The sequence below is a fragment of the Eptatretus burgeri genome, chromosome 4 (assembly GCF_056783735.1).
Source record: "Eptatretus burgeri isolate ZD-2024b chromosome 4, Ebu_testis_v1, whole genome shotgun sequence".
NCBI classification, from domain to species: domain Eukaryota; kingdom Metazoa; phylum Chordata; class Myxini; order Myxiniformes; family Myxinidae; genus Eptatretus; species Eptatretus burgeri.
In genome coordinates, this window is record NC_140964.1 from 76458126 (window position 1) to 76482032 (window position 23907).

General features: G+C 40.2%; 1 protein-coding gene across 7 annotated transcripts in view; it reads right to left on the reverse strand.

Annotated features, from left to right (window-relative positions):
• The window catches only part of LOC147028409 (MAP/microtubule affinity-regulating kinase 3-like), a 113171-nt gene that overhangs the window by 35037 nt on the left and 54227 nt on the right, over positions 1–23907 (reverse strand). For all 7 annotated transcript variants that reach the window (XM_085878762.1, XM_085878766.1, XM_085878765.1 and 4 more), the window contains exons 9-10: positions 16965–17084; positions 15896–15995 (exon numbers count right to left, since the gene is read on the reverse strand). In XM_085878762.1, coding sequence (XP_085734888.1) covers positions 15896–15995; positions 16965–17084 — 220 coding nt within the window. The remainder of the gene's footprint in view (positions 1–15895; positions 15996–16964; positions 17085–23907) is intronic.

The following is a 23907-nucleotide window of genomic DNA, read 5'->3' on the forward strand; positions in this document are numbered from 1 at the left end:
CGAAACATGGTCGTCATTTGTTCAGTCTCTTCTCTTGTAAGAAAAGGTGTATTATCACCCTCATACTTTACATTAATTTCTCAAATCAATCTTTTAAAGTAATTCATTTTTGGTGTAAATCTCAAAGAATTATATTCCTTTTTATATTTTTTATTATCATTAATTAGAAGATAATCAGAGAACATACATTGTTTATTGGCTTTTGACTCTGTGTTTAATCCCTGTCTTTCACACGCAGGACAATTCTCAAATTTTTCATGTGGAGAATCAGGAAATTCAAGAGGCTCACAATCTAGTAAACTATTCATATTTATAAAGTAAAACTTTACTTCAAATAAAATTAATCTTCGGTATCATCTTCCGTACTTTCATTGGTGCTTTCACAATCATCTATAAAACTACTTTCATTAATATCGTTTGAACACAAACTCTCGGTATCATAACTGTCTTCTGTTCCAACAATCTTCAAAATCTTCAGTTGAATAATGACTCTTATTTAATTAGTAGAAAAAAAACATTACCATCTATATCTATATACTTTTTTCATTAACAGATTCAACTACTACATTTTTTATATTAAAGGTAATTTTAAAATGATCATTAACTACCATTGAACGAAATGTCATTTCACCTGATATATTAACATCCTTTATTTCATCAGGATTTACATCTTTTGGGTTGTTGAAAAAAATACAACTTTCTCCTTGCATATTACAGGTGGTCTTATCTTTTCTTTCGAAAGCTTCATCCATAAGATTTTTCATATTTGATACTTTTTCTTGTTTCATTGCTTTTTCTAGTTTTTAATATATTGCCAGAAGGAGAGAAGAAACTTTTGTTAGAGCTACTTTAATTGATGTTCTTCCAGATATACTAAAAGCCTTTCCACTGAAGGAAATGGAAGAACTCATATTATTCACCATAATTGTTTTTATGCAATAGTTGTTATATTTATCCTTATTCAATTTTACATCCTTGACATATTTCTCAGTATCTTTTACAAATGAAGGGATTGATTGAAGCTTGTCTTTTGTGTCTTGATACATAGTATTTATTAAGTGAAAAAAGTTGGAGGATAAAATAGTTTTAACCACAGATTCACTTATAAATTAAACAAAATTTTCATCAAGAAAAGTTTATTTTAAGCAAAGTCTTGTTATATAAATATGGTGAATACAACGTACTGCGATGTTTGTAATCATGAATATAAATGTTATAAAAAAACACCTTCAAACCAACAAACACAAATTCAATCTTTTCAGACAAATATATATAATTAAGAAAATAATTCAGAAACTATAATTAAGAACATATTAAGTGAAATGAAAACTTTAAAGTTTTATATGAGAGTAAAATTGAATATGGTAAGAGAAGGTGATGAAACTACTCCCTATATGAGGACAAACCCTCACTTTATCTCATCATTTCAAGATTTTGTAAGATGTGATGTTTATGATGAACTCCAGAGACAAGAACAAGATGCTGATAACACTGTAGTAGGTAGTGGATTTGCTATTACAAAAATAATCTTTTTAGATATACACATCTTTCAATCAAATCGTCTTCAAGCTTCTTCTTATATTGATTTACCAAAAGAGATAAAACTTAAGAAAGCGGTTGTTAATATTCAAAACAAAGAAAATAAATGTTTTCTATGGTCTGTTCTTGCTCACTTACATCCTCCACAATGGAAACCTGAAAGGTTTGAACATTATAAGAAATACGAGAATACATTAAATGTTAAAGATTTAAAGTTTCCAATGTCATTGAGAGATATTCCTAAATTTGAGAAAATGAATAATCTATCTGTTAATGTATATGGATTAACAGATAGAAACAAAGTTCAGATATTAAAAATTTCAAACAACTATAAAAATGATGAAACACACATTGACCTTCTCTACTTTACTTCAAAGGAAAAATCACATTATGTTTTCATCAAAAATTTATCAAGATTAACCAAATCACAACTATACAAGAGAAAATGTAAAACGTATTCTTGTAAGAGATGTCTCAACTCCTTTCATACAAAAGAACGATTAAATCAACATTCAAAATATTGTAGTAATCATAAATCAACCGTAATCGATTTACCAAAAGCAGGTTCAAACATATCATTTAAATATTTTAACAAATCTATAAAACATCCGTTTGTGATATATGCTGATTTTGAAAGTATCCTTGAAAAGATAGATGCTGTTTCTCCAAATCCAAATAAATCATACACAAATAAATATCAAAAACATACTTCTTGTGGTGTCTGTTATTATATCAAATCATCTGTTGGTGATGAATACAAGAAGTTAGAACTTTATAGAGGAGAAGATGCCTCAGAGGAGTTTGTAAGACGATTGGAAAAAGACTACATAAGACTTAGAGAAATAATGGTTAAAACCTATAAACCAATGTCGTTAACAAAGGGAGAGAAAAAGGAATTTAGAAAGAACAGTATCTGTCATATTTGTGAGGAGAAAATTGAGGGAGAGGTCAAAGTTAGGGATCATTGTCATCTTACTGGAAAATATGGAGGTCCAGCTCATTCCCATTGTAATCTTAATTGCAAGCCCCCAAAGTTGATTCCTGTCTTTCTTCACAACAACGCTCACTATGACACACATCTATTTATAAATGAACTTTCAAAGACATCTGCAGATATTTCTGCCATTCCTAACACAAATCAAAAAATACAACTCATTCACAAACACAATTCATACATCCCCCATAACCCATATCAGATTTCTTGACACATACAAGTTTCTGGCAAGTCCATTATCTAATTTAGCATCAAATATTAAAAACTTACCGAATCTTAAATCACATTTCTCAAATCAAGAAGAGATTGATCTCTTATCACAAAAGGGAATATATCTGTATTGTTGTGGGGCCGGGTATCGGTGGCGAGCACGACCGCTAGAGGGAGCAGTAGAGTCGGCTCGACCAAACACGCGGAATTTATAGGTCGTCACCCCGGATAACTCCGGAGCCGACGGGTCACTTAAAGGACCGTGGTCACCAATACTTAGACGGCGTGGGGTAGGGTAAATTGCCTAATTTAAATATACTTAAATACCCACGCAGTCAAACTACCGGGGAACCACACCCTTGGCCGACTCTGTCCGATCTGAGTCGCAGGTAACGACTCGGATCCGGCGTAACCGAGCGGAGTTTTTAGAGCTGCGGAGGAGAGCGGAGCTTCGCCGGACCAAATGAACAATTTACCCTCGCTATCTCTCAACACACAGCGTGCCAAGCCAATGAAAGAAACACAGACATGAGCTGGAACATTTAACAAAAGGGGATTTATTTATCATAGGCAATGATCGGGAAGGGAGACACAGAGCAGAGTTACAACCGAATAAAAGCAATGCAACCAATATACAATGAAAAACACTTAATCAATCCTACTTAAAGAGGGGGCCCCACGGACACACACACACACACACACACACACACACACACACACACACACACACACACACACACACACACACACACACACAAGAACTGGACCCCGTGGGTCTATCTCGGTCAAGCCGGGCCGGGGTCGCTGTCCGCTTCGTGCGGCCACTCCGACTCCGAAACCACCACGGTGGGACCCGAACCCACGACCCGAAGTCCACGGCCCACGAACAAGGCCGCTCAATCACAAGCACACGGTCTGCAGAACGCTCCTGCAACGAGCACACCGTCTGCAGAACGCTCCGGCCACAAGCACATCGTCTGCAGAACCTCGTTGGCAACCACTCACTGGCTTTGGATGCCAGCTTGGAAATGTCTGAATTGAAATGTCCTTTCCCACAAGAAATGTCACACACGATGACAGGCTGCTCGGCAAACGCCACGATCTCCATCTGCCGAACACTGGTCCCGACAACCACACTCCTCCTCTTAGGAGGGAGGGGCTTTTTCTCCCTGCCACTCACCTCCTGATTGGACGGTGGGTTGTCAGGCGACTAGTGGCGGCCTCCCGATTGGCTGGGGCGCGCGTGTGGTGTTCGCCCTCCACTCATTGGCTGGAGGAAACGCTCTCTGCCCCTCCTCGGAGCGGAGGTATGACCTGAGGCGACGAGGGCTCCGCCCACGTCCTCAGCCAAAAACACATGCGTAATGGCGACCAGTTGAGTGCGGGAAGGTGGCGTTGTTGTCGTGGATGTAGTAGTAGTAGCTGTAGTTGTTGGTGGTGAAGAAGTGAAGATGGGCGTTGTTGCCGTTGTTGTTGGTGGTGTAAAAATCCTAACTATAAAATAATTCACAGCGCACGTACAATTAATCACCCATTAAACATAGGACGGGACCCTACCTAGAAACACATACTTACCGATATAACCTGGCTGTTGTGTGCAGTAAGCTTCCAAATTCGCAACAGTATGACTACATGGATTCATTTGAGAAGTTTAAAGAAACACAACTTCCTTCAAGGGAAAGTTTCTATAGCAAGTTGAATAAAACTCATATTTCTGATTGAGATTATACACAAACTAAAAAGGTTTGGGAGAAGTTTAATAAAAGGAATCTTGGAGAATATCATGATTTGTATCTTAAAACTGATGTATTGTTATTGGCTGATGTGTTTGAAACTTTTAGAACAGTCTGTCATAATAAAAATTCTTATGGATTAGACCCCGCTCACTATTATACGGCCCCGGGTTTGGCTTGGAGTGCTATGTTAAAAATGACAACACAGAATTTGGAATTAATGAGTGATATAGATATACTTTTAATGATAGAGAAGGCTAAAAGAGGAGGAATATCTCAAGTATGTTCCAAGAGATATGCTAAAGCAAATAACAAATATCTTCCTGATTATCTATCTATAATTCCAGCAATGTGTGTGTGTGTGTGTGTGTGTGTGTGTGTGTGTGTGTGTGTGTGTGTGTGTGTGTGTGTGTGTGTGTGTGTGTGTGTGTGTGTGTGTGTGTGTGTCCGCTGTTTCTCGACAACCTCTGGTCCGATCTAATTGAAACTTGCCAGACATATTGCTGGGGACCTGAGGATGTGCTTTTTCAAGGTTTGATATTAATCGGACAAGTGCTTCCCAAGTTATGGCCATTTATTTACCAAACCAATGGGAAGACACGTTGTTGCGTGGGCGTGGCCGATGGGGAAGGGAAGCACAGCCACGTTCCCCATTACGGGTTACAACGTACGGGCTTCCGGAGAGTGATGACCGTGTATTCTAATAATTTCTCGATTTCTTATGCGCATTTATAGATAAACAGAATGGCCCAAGTTATGATCGTTTTCATATTAGACGGTGTATAAATTTTGGGAACATCAGAGTGCTGGTATGCTCCGAACCAGGAAGTAAATTTTTTCTCTCTCTTCTCTTCTCTTTTTGTTTTTCCTTGCCACGACATTGCGAAAATGTAAAATACGTTGGCGCTAATTGAATAATTGAGTATTAAAAATAAATTGCGAATAATCGTAACTGCGAATAATATCGAACTTCCGGGTCACGCACGTACGGGCACGTGAGAGCGAAGAAACGGCCTGTGTGGTTTATTTATTTATTATTATTATATTTTTTACGGGCACGTACAAGTCTATCTATAATTCCAGCAATCTGTGTGTGTGTCTGTCTGTGTGTCTGTATGCGACCGCAGTTTCTCGACGACCACCGGTCCGATCTGATTGATACTTGCCAGGAATATTGCTGGGGACCCGCGGATGTGCCTTTTCAAGGTTTGATATTAATCGGACAAGCGGTTCCCAAGTTACGGCCATTTATCTGTCAACCAATGACAAGACACGGTGCTATGACATCACGAATGACGTCACAGTTAATGTTTTTTTTTTGCACTATTGACGTTACAATTCTTCTTCTTCTTAGTTTGGTATGACGTCACAATCGACGCTGGGGACCTGAGTATGTGCCTTTTAAAGGTTTGATATTAATTGGATGAGCGGTTCTCAAGTTACGGCCATTTATTAGCCGACCAATGACAGGACACGGTGATATGACATTACTATGACGTCACAATGCTTCCTTTTGATGTCACAATTGACGCTGGGACCTGAGTATGTGCCTTTTCAAAGTTTGATATCGTTCTTCCTCATCCGTTTCAGCTGTTTCCCAAGTGTTTCCCAAGGTTTGAAAGCTGTTTTTTTCCTCAGGTTTGAATTAATTGTTCAATTAATTAATCCCATCCCAAGGTTTGAATTTTCCCAAGGGAAGCAGCTGTTTCCCAAGGGTTTGAAAGCTGTTTTTCCCAAGGTTTGAATTAATTGTTGTGCTTGGTAGACATTTGTGAATACATTTACAGAGAGAGGGGCGAGAGAGGAGGGGGAGAGAGGAGAGGGAGAGAGGAGAGGAGAGAGGGGGGGGTAAGAGAGTGGGGTGAGAGAGGGGAGGGAGAGAAGGGGGTGAGAGACAGGACGCATCACAATTCAAGAGAGGGGAGGAGAAGAGGGGCGAGAGAGGGGGACGGGAGAGGGGATGAGAGTGGGGGCGAGAGAGAGGGGCGAGAGAGGAGAAGCGAGACTAGGGGGAGAGAGTGGGGGGCAAGAGGTGGGGGCGAGAGAGTGGGGCGAGAGAGTGGGGGCGAGAGAGTGGGGCGAGAGAGTGGGGGCGAGAGAGTGGGGGCGAGAGAGTGGGGCGAGAGAGGGGGCGAGAGAGGGGGCGAGAGAGGGGGCGAGAGAGGGGGCGAGAGAGGGGGGCGAGAGAGGGGGCGAGAGAGGGGGCGAGAGAGGGGCGAGAGAGGGGGCGAGAGAGGGGCGAGAGAGGGGCGAGAGAGGGGGCGAGAGAGGGGGCGAGAGGGGCGAGAGGGGGCGAGAGGGGGCGAGAGGGGGCGAGAGAGGGGGCGAGAGAGGGGGCGAGAGAGAGGGGGCGAGAGAGAGGGGGCGAGAGAGAGGGGGCGAGAGAGAGAGGGGCGAGAGAGAGGGGGCGAGAGAGAGGGGGCATCACAATTCTTCTTCTTCGTTTGATATAACGTCACAATTGATGCTGGGGACCTGAGTACGTTTCCCAGGTGTTTCCCAAGTTATGGCCATTTATGATACGGTTGGTCTGATCTAATTGAAAAAATGCCCCAATCCAGTCATCGTTTATGAGAGCGAAGGAACGAAGCTGCACATACTGGCACGCACCTACGGGCCCGCACCTACGGACCCGCACTAGTAATAAGAATGAGGCCAACTCTTACCTGATGTATTATGATGCTAACAATTTGTATGGGTGGGCTATGTCTCAATCTTTACCTTATGGAAAGAAAACTTAAATGGATTAAAGAAAAACATTATGAAAAAGTTTTACAAGAGATTGTTGTCTCCTCTCAAAAAGAATTGGATGAAGCTGAAGTTGGATATTATTTTGAGGTTGATTTAAAATATCCAGAAGAACTTCGTCACAAAAAAAAAACCTACCTTATGCCCCTGATAAAGAAAGTCCAAGAAAAGAATGGTTAAGTGATTACCAACAGTCATTTAATATAAAAGGTAAATCTACAGAAAAACTACTTACTCCATTAAATGATAAAGAAAGTTATGTTTTGCATCAAAGGAACTTGAGACAATATTGAGCTACTAGTTTGAGAGAGAGGAAAATTCATCGGATTTTGAAATTGAAACAAAGTCATTGGTTAAAGAAGTATATTGATTTTAATTAAAAAAGAACAGAAGCAAAAACAGATTTTGAGGACTTTTATAAATTAATGAATAATGCTGTATTTGGAAAGACTATGGAAAATGTTTGGAAATCGACAAAACATAAAACTTGGAAACTTGGAAACATAAGACTTGTTTCCAAGCTACATCTTGGAAACAGGCTTCAAAGTCAATTAATAGACCAAGTTTTGAGTGAGCAGAGGTGTTTTCAGAGAACTTGTGCTATTCATTTGAAAAAAAGAGAGTATTGAAATGGGTAAACCGATTTATATAGGAACATCAATTCTTGACTTGTCAAAGTGGTTAATGTCTGGCTATTACTACAATAATTTAAAATCAAAGTATAAGGATAATGTGTCATTGTTATATATGGATACAGATAGTTTTATATTAGAAATTAAGACGAGTGATGTATATGAGGATATGATTGATAATATTGATATATATGATACAAGTAATTATAAGTCAGGTGATGATTATTAAAGGTAGTTGTTTTCATTAAAGAATAAAAAGGTTATTGGTAAATTTAAAGATGAATTGGGAGGGAAGCTCATGAGTGAATTTATAGGATTGAGATCAAAGTCTTATGCTTTTACGTATGTTGATAATAATAACATTGAAAGGTGTGATAAGAAGCTAAAGGGAATAAAGAAAAATATAATCAAGGAAACAATAAACTTTAAACATTATAACAACTGTTTAACCTTAAAGAAGGAAGAGTACAGAAAAATAAATACAATAAGAAGTTATAAATATCAATTATATACAGAAGAGATAAATAAGAAAGCATTAGGAGCTTTTGATGATAAAATTTATATTTTAGAGAATGGAATCAATAGTCTCCCTTATGGTTGTAGGTATAAGTGTTAAGATATTGGGTTGGGAATATTAACAGGCTACCGCCGTCTTTTTACTGATTTATAAACGATAGAACCAAGCAATAACCAAACCAAAGAGTGGAGATGTAATCAGCCTTGGTATTTAAATGGAAAACATAAAGAATGTGAGAAATCTCAAATAAGTCTTATTGAAGAAATAACCGGGGTAAAGGTAGATAAAACAAATCAGCGGATAAATTTAATTACAAATAAGTTGGAGGATGTAAAGAAAAAAAATATATCCTTGAATGGACTGAAAACTTTGATGGTTATCAATTGAAAAATGGAAAAACAATTTACTACAATCTCAAAATGATATGTGGCTCAGGAGGTGGTCAAATAAGAGCATTAAGAGAAGTTTATCATTTAATTTCTGCTCAACAAAGACACTTATACCAAGAACCAAGTTCCAAGTTATTCTTTGTGAATATACTCGATGGAAATGAATGTTATAAGAAAATTAAGTTATTCCTTAAAGTAGAACATGAGCAAATATTCGTTGGTTCGCTCTTTGAGTGGAATGAAAATATGAAAGGGAAGAAGTGCTTTAATCAGTAAGTCTCAATTTTACATTTGCTTGTATGGGAGGGAAGGGGATAGGTGGGGAGAAAATCAGTCTCAATTTTACATTTGCTTGTATGGGAGGGAAGGGGATAGGCGGGGATAAAATCACAATTTTACATTTGCTTGTATGGGAGAGAAGGGGATAGGTGGGGAGAAAATCAGTATCCTATTTTGGGCTTTGGGGCTTGAGTCAGAAAGTTTTTCCCTCCCTCCCACCCATTTATTTGAATGGGAGTCCCAGAAACCCCATTTATCATCTACTCATGTGTCATTATAAAAGATCTTTGTCCAAGGTTATTATTTACTTTTAATGATGTGTATATTCATCAGGAAGAAGGTAATTGGTTTCGGGTCGTTTATTGTCACATATCTTTTCAACGTATCGCATGGAATTTGAGTTGAACAGGCGATCGTGACGAGCCATGACCTGCTCAATGCTCATGGTCACACATCTTTTCTACACACCTCTCACGGGATTGTGAGTTTTACAGGCGACTGCGATGGGTCATGGCCTGCTCATGGTCACATATCTTTTCTGCATATCTCATGGGATTGCAAGTTGGACAGGCGACTGTGACGGGGTGGGGAGGGGATTAATGGCTTGGAGTGGGGAGGGGATTGATGTCTTGGGGTTGGGAGGCGGAGGTTGAGGACTTGGGGTTGGTGGGAGGGCGTAGTTGAAGACTTGAAGTTATATTTTACATTGCATGGAATTTCCATGGGTCCCTGCTAGTTAATAGTTATGATATTAACACGGGGGCTGGCGGGATGGCCTGGAGGTATACACATTCATCTCTAAGTTGTATAGCCTGGGTTTGAATCCTGCTGTAAATCATCATCCCGGTGTTTCACAGGCAGGATGATTCATCAATGTGTGTGATGATGCTCGGATAGACGTTAGATGGGCATCCAGGCTGGCAGCATTCGTTAGTGGACTTTAAAGATCCCACAGTGTTCTTCACGAAGTCACCAGCACCATGACCAGATTCCAAATTCCTGCCCAAACCTTAATTGAATGTCAGGCCTGGTCAGCCAGTTCGTGAAAGACTTGAACCAAAATAAGTTCCCTCACACACCACATAAGAAAGTGGGAATAATGGGGGCCGCTAATGATGTTGCAATAGTCGTAGTAGTAGTAGTACGTAGTCGTACTGAGATCAAGCAAAATCTAAGAATTTAGCCAATAGATAAAGATGATCAAATTTATGGATTAAGTTAATGGGGTAGGGCTTAAAGTAAACGTGACGGGTTCTGCAGAATACTCCCAACCTCACCCCCCACATACAAACATGGAGAAATCTCAACAAATATGCATCGTTTGGCAACCTTTGGGAGTGAAAAACTAATGAGCAAAGTTCTCAACCACCTGTGAATAGTAATCCCCAAATGCTCTCTCTTTAATGAATCATACTTTGACCTCACTCTGTTCAGATTTTGAGCTATTCCCTATTAAATTTTCCAGTTATTATGCCATTTCTACTGCAAGCACTCTTGAGCCTCATGGTGAAGTGTAAAATGCAACCACTTTACTGTACAGCTGTTGAAAAGTTTGGTGCATAATTGTTCAATGTTCCAGTGGCACAATACTGCCACGACGTCACAAAGATCCTTCAATAGTTATTTTTGTCACGGGTGGGACAATCATTCACTCATGGGGCTTGTAACGAGTGGTTTAGTAAAATCACAGACAAACAAAACGAGACAAAAGGTGAAGTAAGAATTAAAACATCAGGATTCAAGACATATATCACTATGAACTGACACCATGCACTTACATGTCGATCAGGAATTTTCCACGTTATATATTTGTGACCAACAAAGTCTGCATCTTGCTTGTTCAAACCAAAGTAGGAGCTCCTTTTCTTCAGAAAATGAACTCAAAATCTTCATTTTCAAAAGCAGGCAGATGGAATACCTGTCAGGTTACCTGAACCCTGATCTTCTCCTGGCAGAAATGTAGCACATCATTTCATAATCTCCAACTCGTAGCTTTTGGTATTCTATACCCTGTTGGCAAGTGGAGTTTGCATCCCTTTCCATAAATCCTTGGGCTACACTAGGTTGCAGTTGTGTTATTCTTTTCTCGTTTTATGGCGATTGGCAAATAGTTGGTGTCAGTGGATAACTTCTTTCCTCTCGGTTTACCAATTGTGCCAGCAATTCATCAAGAGTTGTCATTCCGCCAGCACGTTGCGGATCAAGAATCCATTTTTTTCGTTTCGATCGAGGTCACATCATTGAGATCACAAATGCTGAGGTGGATTGATGTTTTGTCCTTGATAAGGATGTGCATCTCAGCAGCTGTGGTAATGTTGTTGTTTGAAGTGAAAATGAGAGTCACTTTCGACTCAGGGTTGAGGCAAGTCATGCACAGACATGTTCCCCAATCTGAAGGCTTTGACTGGATGACATGCTTTGGAACACGACACAGAAATGTTGAATTGTGATACTCAAATCGTGCTTCTGCCTTCAATCTCTCATGAAGAATAGACAAAGTGGGCAAGCTGGTATTGGACAGGTTCACCACTGATCTTCCCTTTCTCTGGACAAGCTCTCGAAACATCATACCGATACATAAGTGTCTGCATTTCTTTAAGAAACTTAATTCGAACTCATCATCATGTTTCCTCAGCCATTTTGTTTGAGAGATTGATCCTCAGGTTGTGGTTAGATTCTAGCATTCCTTATCAGCAGGTTTACCTCCCTCAAAAATTCATTTTTCATTTTCATTCTTGACCTCGGGATCATATTTATCTATTGTATGCCATCTGGGATCACAGGAAGGGATGGCATTGGATCAAATTGGTGGAGGACAAGTCTTTTTCCAATTGTCTGGTCATTTTCTTGTCACGATTCAGTTGCTCCTTTAAACTTATCAACCGCTCTTCCTCCTTGCTACATCGACTCTACCTTATATTGTCACCCTTCTCGATCATGCTCTCTTTTCTTCCTTCGTTGTTCCCATTTCCTGATCTTTAATCCGATACATTTATTCACTGTGAAATTCAGGATTATAATAAGCAATCTGTTGTGCGATATCAACATTAGTGTATTATCAATGTCTTTTATTAGATGGTTAGTGGTTACTATTGGTGTTTTATTTCTTTGTATAGTTTAGTTAAATATGCAGTTTGCCTCACGATAAGCTTCACTCTTGTGGTTGATGAATTTTATTGATCTATCCATCTATCTAAGTGGTAGCAGAGTGTCTCCAAGTTGTTTGGTGTGTAACAATAGCCAAATCCAGGTGAATTAATCAGTCAATATGCCGAGTAGCACATGAGCTCACGTTGGGTAAAACAAGTTACTGTGGATGACATGAAGCAAATCAATGAAGAATTAATCCAGAATTCACTTACTTCTGCAATTTAGACCGGAATGTGTCATTGTAATTATCAGTACGTTTTGGAACAGATCCAAAGCAGATATGGCAAATGACAAAACTTGTGCAAAAGCTTGCACAAATCAGCAAATAGTTAGCTAATACTCAACATACAAAATTATGGAGATACATACAAATTTGCCAAAAACACTCCTGTTACTCTCACTGAAAAACCCACCAGGAAGTACCTGCCACAATATGTAGAGGCAAAGCAGCATAGTTCGAGCTCACAGAAGGAAAGCATCAAAAATAGTTACTTCAGGTTATCTATAAAATGTCATCGGGAGAACTCCTTTTCATATTCCAATCATAGCCACCCTCGATTCATGAGTCCATAGCTTTCCACCTGATGTGTCATGATCGATCACATCACTGAATGGAGGTTTACCGCCACTCAGCCATCCAGCTGGAGATTTTCTTTGCCTTGTTCTATTGTCATTCTCATAAACTCCATTTATATAAATGCACCCCTCCATGGCAGACTGCACACCCTGGATACATTGTTCAAATGACAGATTTCACGAGTAATCTTGTATAATTTGACTAAATAATTATATAACTGAGCAGGACCAAAAAAATTTAATCGACGTATTATACCTTACGTATATGACGATTTGTAAGGAGCAATTGCAAAATTTATCATGTCAGTCAAACAATCCTTTTCTACTTTAACAGGAACATGAGAAAATTATTAATTATTAACATCCAAACATGCATGATATTGCCAATGTATAGAAAAACAAAATAGTTTTTACTGAAACACAAGATCTCCCTCCCGCCCCCCCCCCCACCTGCCGCCAACCTTCTTCCTCCCTAGCCCTTCGCATTGCCACAACGCCAGTGCGGTATGACTCACTCCCTCTGTTAGACAAAGCACAGAGGGTCGTGACTGCTTTCGGAGATATGATTGAGATTGGCGTTGCAGCAAGGAAAATTAAACATGTTTAAGTGATATTGCATTAAATATGTAAAAGAGGATAAAACTAGAGAAGTATCTCGTCTTCAGTTGTCCTACCCTGCCTCCTGCCCATGATACACTGAAGCTTGTGGCAAGGTAGTTGTCCTGAAACAACTTGCCTTCACCTCATGGTGGGCTAATCAAACTGAAGGCAATCTCAGTTCCTTCCACAAAGCTCAGAACAAGTGTGTGTATCTACCCTCAGGAGAGCCAGAAAACAACATCTTTCTAATCTCAAGTCTGAACTCTCAAAACTCTCTCCCTCCTCCAAATCCTGGTGGCATCCAATCAAATCTGTTTCAGGTGTATGTTCTCCCTCCATCCCCTCCCTTACCTCAAATGGCTGCACTGTTGACACCGTACGTGAAAAGGCTGAATGCCTCAACTCCGTGTTTGCTTCTAAATCTTGTGTCCCAAACCCATCGATTTCTGTACCTACCTTACGCAGTCCCTGTCCCTGGACTCTGTGTCCATTTCTTCTAACAAAGTGGAGAGCTTGCTGTCAAGCTGCGGCTCAGATTCTGCGGCGGTCTAGATGGCATCAGCCCACGTTGCCTAAAAACCTGCTCTGCTACTCTTGCTCACCCTCTCTCTGTTCTATTATCTTCTCATTTGCTCAAGGTCATCTGCTATCTGCTGGGAAATCAGAAAATATTACCGTTCTGCAAAACAAAGGTTCAAAAACAGATCCCTGCAACTACAGACCAATCAGCCTTCTCCAAATCATCAGCAAGGTTATGGAATCAATCATCACTTCAAACATTAAATCCTTCATCTTCTCCAATGGCCTTATTTCCGATCATCAATATGGATTCAGACCAGGTCACTCTCCCCTGCATATGCTGCTTCTGTTCTCCCAACAATGGATGGAGGTCCTCAATGCCAGACATGAAATCACAGTTATCTCCCGCGACTTATCGTGTGCTTTCAATACGGTCTGGCACCCTGCTCTGCTCACCAAACTCTCTTCCTATGGTATCCAAGGACATCTCCACTAATGGCTCGCAGACTCCCTCCTGTCGCAGCCAACATGTGGCCCGAAATGGAGTTCTCTCATCCCCTCTTCCTGTCCAGGCTGGAGTTCTTCAAGGCAGTGTTCTGGGCCCTGTTCTTTTTCTGGTTTTCATCAATGATCTCTCTGACTCCCTGGAAAATCCTCTTTTCTCTTTGCTGATGGCTCCACCCTCTGTCGTACCATCTGTTATCCCTCAAATCGGCAAACAACAGCTTCTTCACTCTCTGCAGATGTGGATAAAATCACAAGCTGTTCCAACACATGGAACATGTCTTTCAATCCTGACAAATCTCACACTCTCACTATGTCTCTCTGAAAGGACCTTCTGAACCCCCCCCACCCCACCCCACCTTCATTCTCAACAATCCTCTGGAAGAAGTCCTTTCATTCAAGCTTCTGGGTCTCACTATTTGTCATGATCTTTCCTGGGAAAGCCACATTTCCAACCTGGCCTCCAAAGCCAGTCGACGACTGGGCATCCTCCATCGTGCAAAGTCCTTCCTTGGCCCACCTGAGCTCCTGACCACATACAAAGCTTTCGTCCACAGCCTGATGGAGTACTGCTCTCCGCTCTGGGCTGGTGCTCCCGCATCTCACCTTTCTTGGCTTCATGCTGTGAAAAACCAAGGCATTTAGGATCATTGGTATCTCCTGCGATGAGGCTGAGCCTTTGGGCATCTCACTCTCTCACCGCAGGCAAGTTGGTGGTCTTTCTGTCTTATACCGTCTCCTCTCCGGCCTCACCCCCTGCTCTGATTTTGGAAAAACTCCCAAAATCACGAATCACTGATCACCTTCACCCTATCATTCCTCTTTTTCCTGCCTTTGGAACAAACTTCCACACTCTCTTCAATCCCACTCTTCCCTCAGGTCTTCAAAACAGCTGTTCACCACCACCTATTATCATCCCACATCCAAAACCACAATCTTTTCTACCCCCGCTAATCCACCCCAAACCTACCTCCTTCAAATTCCTTGTTTTCCTTCCAGAAAGTCCCTGTCATGTAAGGACCTGAAAGTCCCTGTGGTATCCATCTTGTTTACCCTGTGTACCCTGCCCTATCCCTCTCCCTTCCACGGATCTCCTCATGTCTCTGTTCCCCACTGTTTTGTCCTTCCCTCTCCCACCCCTCTTGTCTCCTGCTCCCTTTGCTGTACGTTCTGTTTGTTAGCTCTTATATGAGCCTTGACAGTGTGTACAAAAAAAAAGTACGATGGTGGTTCAAAGTTCAGGTGGACCTTTTGTTGAAGAATATGCAATTATGTATTATTTCAGCATTTGATTGATGTTGTGGTAGTAAAAATGTACGAGCATTTGATTGATTAAACATCGAGTAGACACAGAGCATTTCACTTCCCTTATATTAACTCAATGGTAGAAATTTGTGAAAACTTGAAATTATAAATGGGTGAATAGTTTGAAAGGGGAATTTTTAAAGGCACTGTCAGAACCAAAAACTTATTTATTTTCCCGATTACTCTTCCCACTGTCTCACCAATGCGCTTGGTGTCATTAATATCCAGTTCTGGTTCTTCATATGGCTTTAGCAAATCATCTTCAAAGCTGACATTCATCCAGCGATCCTTCATTATTTGCTGTCACAAAGCACACAACAACATCCTGTCAAGTTAAACACATCCTATGTGTATCACAAGCCCCAAAAATGTTTTATAAGCAGTACACTGTTTGCATGTCCATATTAGTGCAGTTTGCGATCATCAAGGTGGTATAATAAACAAAAATACTTTTGGCATTTAGTCACGAGTTATAATAGAGGCTTATAACCGCAGATCTCGTGTAATGAGGGCTGGCAGGATGCCCGAGGGCCAAGACCAAGAGGTACGCACACCTGTCTCTGAGCTGTATATCGTGGGTTTTAATCCCGATCCAGCTATAAACTGTCATCCTGGTGTTTTGCATTAAGGATGATGCGTCAATATGTGTACCGTCCCTCGGATGGATATTAAGCCAGAGGACTAGTTATGCCTATGCTGGCTGTTGGTGGACCTTAAATATCCCACGGTGTCTTTTGCCAAGAGTAGGTGAGCTATCGCCAGGCACCCTGAACAAATGACAAGTTCTTGCATCCTTCGTGTGGAATATCCTTCGTGAAAGTGGGACCCATCCAGGGTTGTAACCCTTACCATTTTTATCAGTAGGAAAAAAAAAAAAGAAAGAAGGAAAGGGAAATGTTGACTCGCAAATCCATGAATTATTTTGAAGGTTTCTCAGCCAATCATCTGATATGCATGCCAGATAGGACTCACAGGGGAGAAAAGGCTTTCCCTCCAGAGTTATTTTGAAGGTTTATTCATGTTGTTTTTCATATATGTACTAAAGTGAAACAATAATTCAAAAATAATGACCACGTGTGAAATTAGATTTTTGTGTCACTGAGATAAACACACTGGACCTAACTACAATATTTGTTATGTAGACAATTCAGAGGCTATCGTAAGTAGACTATCGAAATATAGGAACAGCGAATTATCATAAAGGCAGCAAGACTTCTACTGCCCATACTCCTCCGTACTTTAACCTTAATTTTATTCCATGTTTTGTACCTCCAAACTGCCGCGTTTTAGTGGATTGAGTACGAGGAAACGTTTGAGGAGGTTCTCACAATCAGTAGACATGTAGAAGGGGATTCGATATTTCCCTCGCAAAACCTTCTCCCTCAGCTCCTGCAAGACATTGTAAATGCAAACGGAATGAAAAAAAACATTTAACTGCTGATATTACAGAATCAGATTCTCATGAGGTTGTAGTCACAAATGTTGGAATTTCCATCTTAAACAAGAAATTCAATTGCATTGTTGTGGAAATTCCAAAGTCAAGGTGAGGGAGTCAAGAATGAGGATATTATTAAAGTAAAATACAAACCATAAAATAAAGACTTCCTGGTTTCAGTGGTCTTATTGTGTAAATATGTGGCCTCTACTCTGAGACTTATTTCCAAAGCTAAGGATAGAATTCCAGATTAGCTCATCCATTCAAGGAACTGTTGTCATTAAAAATTTAGTGTGTTCATTCCTGTCTCTCTTTGTGCATGTGTGCTGGAGCCAGCGACCTACGTATCGGTCCAGGCTGGATATACAAGTGTTTCCAGCAGCTCAGCATGCCCTGAGTTGCATTCATTCAGTTACTCTATCCAATGTAGATACTACAAGTGTGCTTCAAAGTCAACGATAACTTTTCATTGTAGAATGGGCAAAAAAATATGATGAATGCCAATATTTTGCAGAACGATATTGTGTACCCCATACAAGTCATATAGGAAATGACAGTAAGGCTTGACAAAGCATTTTTGATAAACTAAAGACAGCAGCTAACATTGTTCGGGGTGTGGAACAGGAGTGCAGTCGTATCATAAAATGGTGCTGCAAGTTCAAAAACAGCTGTGACTCTGTGAGCGATCTTTCGCATTCCCATACGCAACCAACTGCTATCACTCAAGCAAATATGAAACGTGTTGAACGGGTAATTTTGGAGATTCACCGGATCATTAAATGTGAAATTGCAGAGCATTTGGATGTCAGTGTTGGAAGAGTGGCAACAATCGTTCATTCTCACTTGAAATTTGGGTTCCAGGTTTGCTCCACATGGAGGTTGAATCTGCAGCTGGTGCTTGCACCTCATTCAAAGCTCAGTTTCCCAAACAGGATCCATCATGTTTTCTGTTATGGCTTCGTTGCTGTGTTCTTCAAAAATTGTCTTCTCTGAAATGGCTGAACAGATTGCGGCGAAACTTTACAAGTATGATCGCCTATCCATGTGGAACAAAAGGTTTACATATATGATGTCAAAGGTCACATGATTTGGCAGCCATATTGAATTTACCGTGCAGCCGAAAAAATCCTTCTCCAGAACGGTTGGACATGTCGAGAAGAAAATTCACACAAATGTTTGCAAGCCTTGGAGATACCAGAGTATTCACAAATAACTGATTTCACATGGTCTAGCAGCCATGTTGGCTTGAGTGAAAATTTTAATTAAAAAAAAATTATCTCTTGAACCGCTTAATCAACTGATGTGATACTTCATAGTTATCATCTAGTAGTGATAGGGAATACATATATAAAATTTCAACCTAAACGGACACATGGTGTGGCAGCCAGAGTTATTTAATTTTTTTGAATTTGGGTTCTCTGATTTTTATCCCGCCCCTCGGAGGGAGGGAGCGGGATATTGTAATCGTCTGGTTTGTTTGTCTGTTTGTAACTTGGCGAAATCTTCGATTTTGTCAAGTATGTTGGTTTGTTCCGTTTGTTGGTTTGTTATCTTGCCAAAACGAAGTTTTTGCAAGATATGTTAGTCAGCTTGTATGTTTTTTTTTGTTTGTTTGTTTGTCTGTAATCACGTATAAAAAATTCTGCAGAGCACAGTTATCATTGGAGATTTTTGTAACTTCGCATATCAGAGGCCTATAGAGGTCCCTTTCAGTGCACAAAATTTTGAAGGTCAAGGTCAAAGGTCAAGGTCACTTTGTCGCAAATCAGGGGAGTCGACGAAATCCTTATTTTTTGAGTAATTTTGATCGGATCGTATTCAAACTTCATGGGAATATAGTTCATGGTCTGGCGCTCAGCTGATTAATTTTTGGTGGCGATTGGCCTTGACCTTCATGGTTAGTGCCTCAGGTCAAACATATTTGACCCCAAGGTCAAATTTTCAAGTTTTAAGAACCATATCGTGTAGTACCTCAAAATGAACACCTCGATGAGTGCTTTCTAGATATGTCAAGCTTGAGACATTATGACGTCATTTGGTGACGTTATGAGGCAAAAGCATATTTTCATGGTTACTCTGTAGAACGATTCTCATCGGAATCTCTCGTAGGCAGATATTCCTCAAGGAGTCGCTCCTGGTGGATAGCAGCTCTGTTCACCTCAGTGTGACCATAAAGAAGTCACATGTGGTCACCTTTTGGCAATATACGGGTCACCCTGCGGGTGACATTGGTTTATTTGTTTGTTTGTCTGTTTGTTTGTTACTTGGCGAAATCTTCGATTTTGTCAAGTATGTTGGTCTGTTCCGTTGGTTTGTTTGTTTGTCCGGTCGTCGAGAGCCCAAACGGCTGGACCAGTCGTTCTTAAATTTTTACACCTGATAGGCAATCCACCTGAGACGGTCCGTGTCCAAAACCCGTCTTAATCGGACTAAACGTCACGACGTGACGTCACACAACGTGAAAACACATAACGCAGTGACCGGAAGTCGTTGCGCCTTCCGGTTGACGCCAAATTAAACTTCATTCAAATATCTAAATGATTACAAAATGCATCTTATTACAAATTACGCATAGCTTTCACAAGCGAATGACGTCAAAGTTTTGCCTATTGACATCATTTAAAAAATATATTTACGCTCGTGTGCAGCCGAAACTACTGAAGCAATCGTTCTCAAATTTTAACACATGATAGCCAATCTTGCTGAAATAGTCTGGGATCAAATCATGTCATAATCGCACTTAACGTCACGACGTTACGTCAAAAAAGGTGAAAACAAGCTTTTGAACATAACTCAGTAAACGGAAGTCTTAGCGACTTCCTGTTGACGCCAAAACAAACTTCAATGGAATATCTAAATGTTTTAAAATGCATGTTAGTACAAATTATGCACAGTTTTCGCAAGCGTATGACGTCAAAGTTTTTAGCTATTGGCGTGATTTAAAAAAATTCTATTCGTTCTACAGGTCACAATTCTTAACCGATTTGGATGAAATTTTAACAGCTGATAGAAATCCAGAGTGCAAAAAGATATGTGACTTTTGGTGATGTTCAAGGTCAGGATCTGGATTCTGCATCACTTTATATTATCGCCCATTATAAACCAATGGGGAATTTTGTGAATTACACATGGCTATTTCTCAAACAGTTTTGCACTTATTATATTGAAACTTATACTGTCTATTTATGCATGTAATATTAACATGTGTACAAAGTTTGATCGAAATTGACCCAAGGTCAAGGTCAGAGTCACCCAAAACATGAAAAACACATATAAAATACATATTTTTGTTTTACAACATATTTCAAACCTGATAATGGGATCGTAAAGCTGGTTGAAAAGCAATGTTCCTAGGTATTTTCAAATATTTTCTACGATCAGAATGAAGGCAACAAGCACCGATGATAAGTTGTTGATTGTCACATGGTGGCTTTAAATGAGTTGTGAAAAATTTTCAATCTGCTGCCGTTACCATGACAACGCGCGCCTGATAATTGTTATTTGTGACGTCGCGTCATTTTATTTATGTACGAACAAATAAACACCACACATTCCATGACATTACAGCTTGGACCACCACATGGAAAGGTCAACTAATTTGCCAAGTGTCGTGCTAAGCACGATTTTTAATTTGTCTGTTTGTTTGTTTGTCTGTCTGTCTGTCTGTCTGTTAGCAACTTTACGGCAAAACGGCTTTAGCAAACACTATCAAATTTAATCCACAGGTGGGCAATGAACCTTGGACGACCCCATTACCTTTTGGGTCCAATTGGATCAAAGGTCAAGGTCAAGGTCACGAAAAGATCAAAATTGTTTTTCACTCATAACTTCGTCAAAAATGATCTGATTTACTTCAAACTAAGCTTATAGTAAACATTATTCTATTTGTCACTTATAATCCTACCCATTTCTATTGTGAAAAATGCATATTTGTGAAGATTGGTAGGGTCCGAAGTTTTGGGGGTCATGGTCATCGGTCAAAATTACAAATTTTCCATTTAAACTAAAACATGGTTACGAAAATACAACTTTACGGGAAAACGGCTGGCTCAAACACTGTCAAATTGTATCCACAGGTGGGTAATGAACCTCGGACGACCCCATTAACTTTTGGGTCCAATTAGGTCAAAGGTCAAGGTCAGGTCACGAAAAGGTCAAAATCGTTTTTCGCTCATAACTTCGTCATAAATGGTTTAATTGACTTCAAACTAAGACTAAAATATTCCTTATTCTATTCCTTAGAATTAACATTCAGGTTAAGGATGTATCAAATTTAAATTTGATCCACAAAATAACTTTATGCCTTAAATGGGTGGGATTTGTTGAGCCTGGCACCACTTGTTTTTGCTGTTTTTGAATAAGACTCACTTGGCTGTGACCGGGTGGGTTTTAGGGTAGAGGTGTAACAGCTGAAATGCGAATCCTATCCAGGTTCCTCCTGATGACTTCATCTTTTCTTTTTGCTTGTTCGGGTTCCTTCTGATTATTCCAATGCAGCACTATACCTATTTGGTCTTCCATTTGATTTGAATTGAATTTCTTTTAGTCCCATTCTAAATTCAATTGAATAGTCATAAAAAAAGTGTCATGGATCAGGGTCAGGTGCCCAATCAAAGTGGGGTTGCATCAAAGTGGGACGTCTTGGTACCCGGTCATCAATGCTGGCAATTATAAAGTGGCAGTTCTGGTTATATCTCATTAATTACGTCACACACCAGTACACAAACTCACACAAAATACACCACACAAAACAAGTCCTGGCAAGGGCTTGCAATCTCTGATTGCTCTTTTTCTTGTTGCTTCTGTTTCTGTTTTCACTCGGCATGCTTCGTTTTTGCTCCTTTTCTCCAAACTAATTCCATTTGTGATCCCTCAGTTTAATCCCTTTGCCCTCCTTGCTCCCAAAAATACAAGAAAACTCTTATTCACGCCACTAGAAACTTAAATAAAACAACACCACCACCACCAAAACAAACTCAATCTGCCGTACACAGTTCGACTTTCATGATCTATCCCTTCTCCTTTTCGACATCCCCAAACTGAATCTTCACTGAATAAAGCGTTTCTTCTTTCAAAAGCTCTAAATAAATAACATTTCATAAATGCTTTTCAAATGCCTCAATCTCCTTACTACTCCACCAGGAACAACCCATGCATTCTTAAACTTCTTCATCATAATCACTTCCTTTTCATATTTTTCACAAGACATCATTCCCAAAATCTTTTCACTCCAAAATGCTTGGTTCATCCACCCTCCTCTCATACCTACAGCTCCACATTCCTCCGTGCCTTCAGCGGCAAACATTTTTACCACCCCTCCCATGAAGTCTATTGTCTATGTACAGTGCCTTCATAAAGTATTCACACCCCTTGACTTTTGTTACATTTTATTGTATTACTTAACTACTTAATGGATTCAATTTAAATTTTTGTCACTGACCAACACAAAATACTCCATAAGGACAAAGCAAAAACATGTTTCAGAAATCTATGCAAATTAATTAAAAATGCAAAGCTGAAATATCTTGAGTCAATAAGTATTCAACCCTTTCGCGATGACACTCCAAATTGAGCTCAGGTGCATCCAATTTCCTTTGATCATCCTTGAGATGTCTCGACAACTCGATTGGAGTCCACCTGTGGCCAATTCAATTGATTAGACACGATTTAGAAAGAAACACACCTTTCAATATAAGGTTCCACAGTTGACAGTGCACGTCAGAGCAGAAAGTCTACCATGAAGTCCAAAGAACTGTCTGTATAACTGAGGGATAGAAATGTGAGGAGGCATAGATCTGGAGAAGGGTATAAAACAATTTCTAGATTGTTGAAAGTTCCCAAGAGCACAGTGAGCTCCATCATTAGGAAATGGAAAGATTATGGAATGACCCAGACTCTTCCTCAGTCTGGCTGTCTGACAAAACTGAGCAACCAAGCAAAAAGGACCTTGGTCAGGGAGGTGACCAAGAACCCAATGACCACACTGACAGAACTACAGAGTTCTTTGGCTGAGATGGGAGAACCTGCCGGAAGGACAACAGTCTCTGCAGCACTTCACAAATCTAGGCTTTATGGGAGAGTGGCCAGACGGAAGCCACTCCTGAGAAAAAGGCACACGACAGCACGCCTGGAGTTTGCAAAAACACACGTGAAAGATTCTGAGAGTATGAGGCGAAAGATTCTGTGCTCTGATTAGATGAAAATGAAACTCTTTGGCCTGAATGCAAAGTGCTACGTCTGGTGGAAACCAAGCACAGGTCATCACCCATCTAACACCATCCCTACCATGAAGCATGGTGGTAGCAGCATCATGCTTTGAGGATGCTTTTCAGCGGCAGGGCTGGGAGACTTGTAAGGATAGAGAGAACAATGAATGGAGCCGAATATAGGAAAATCCTTGAGGAGAACCTGCTTCAGAGTGCAAAAGACATTAGACTGTGGTGAACATTTACGCTCCAAGAGGACAATAACCCTAAGCATACAGCCAAAGCAACACTGGAATGGCTTCAGAAAAAGAATGTGAAAGTCCATGAGTGGCCCAGCCAAAGCCCAGACTTGAATCCCATTGAGAATCTGTGCAAATACTTGAAGATTTCTGTTTACCGACGCTCCCCATCCAACTTGACAGAGTTTGAACAAATCTGCAAGGAAAAATGGGAGAAAATCCCCAAATCCAGATGTGCAAAGCTGATACAGACATACCCAAGAAGACTCAAAGCTATAATCACTGCCAATGGCACTTCTACAAAGTATTGACTCAGGGGGTTGAATACTTAT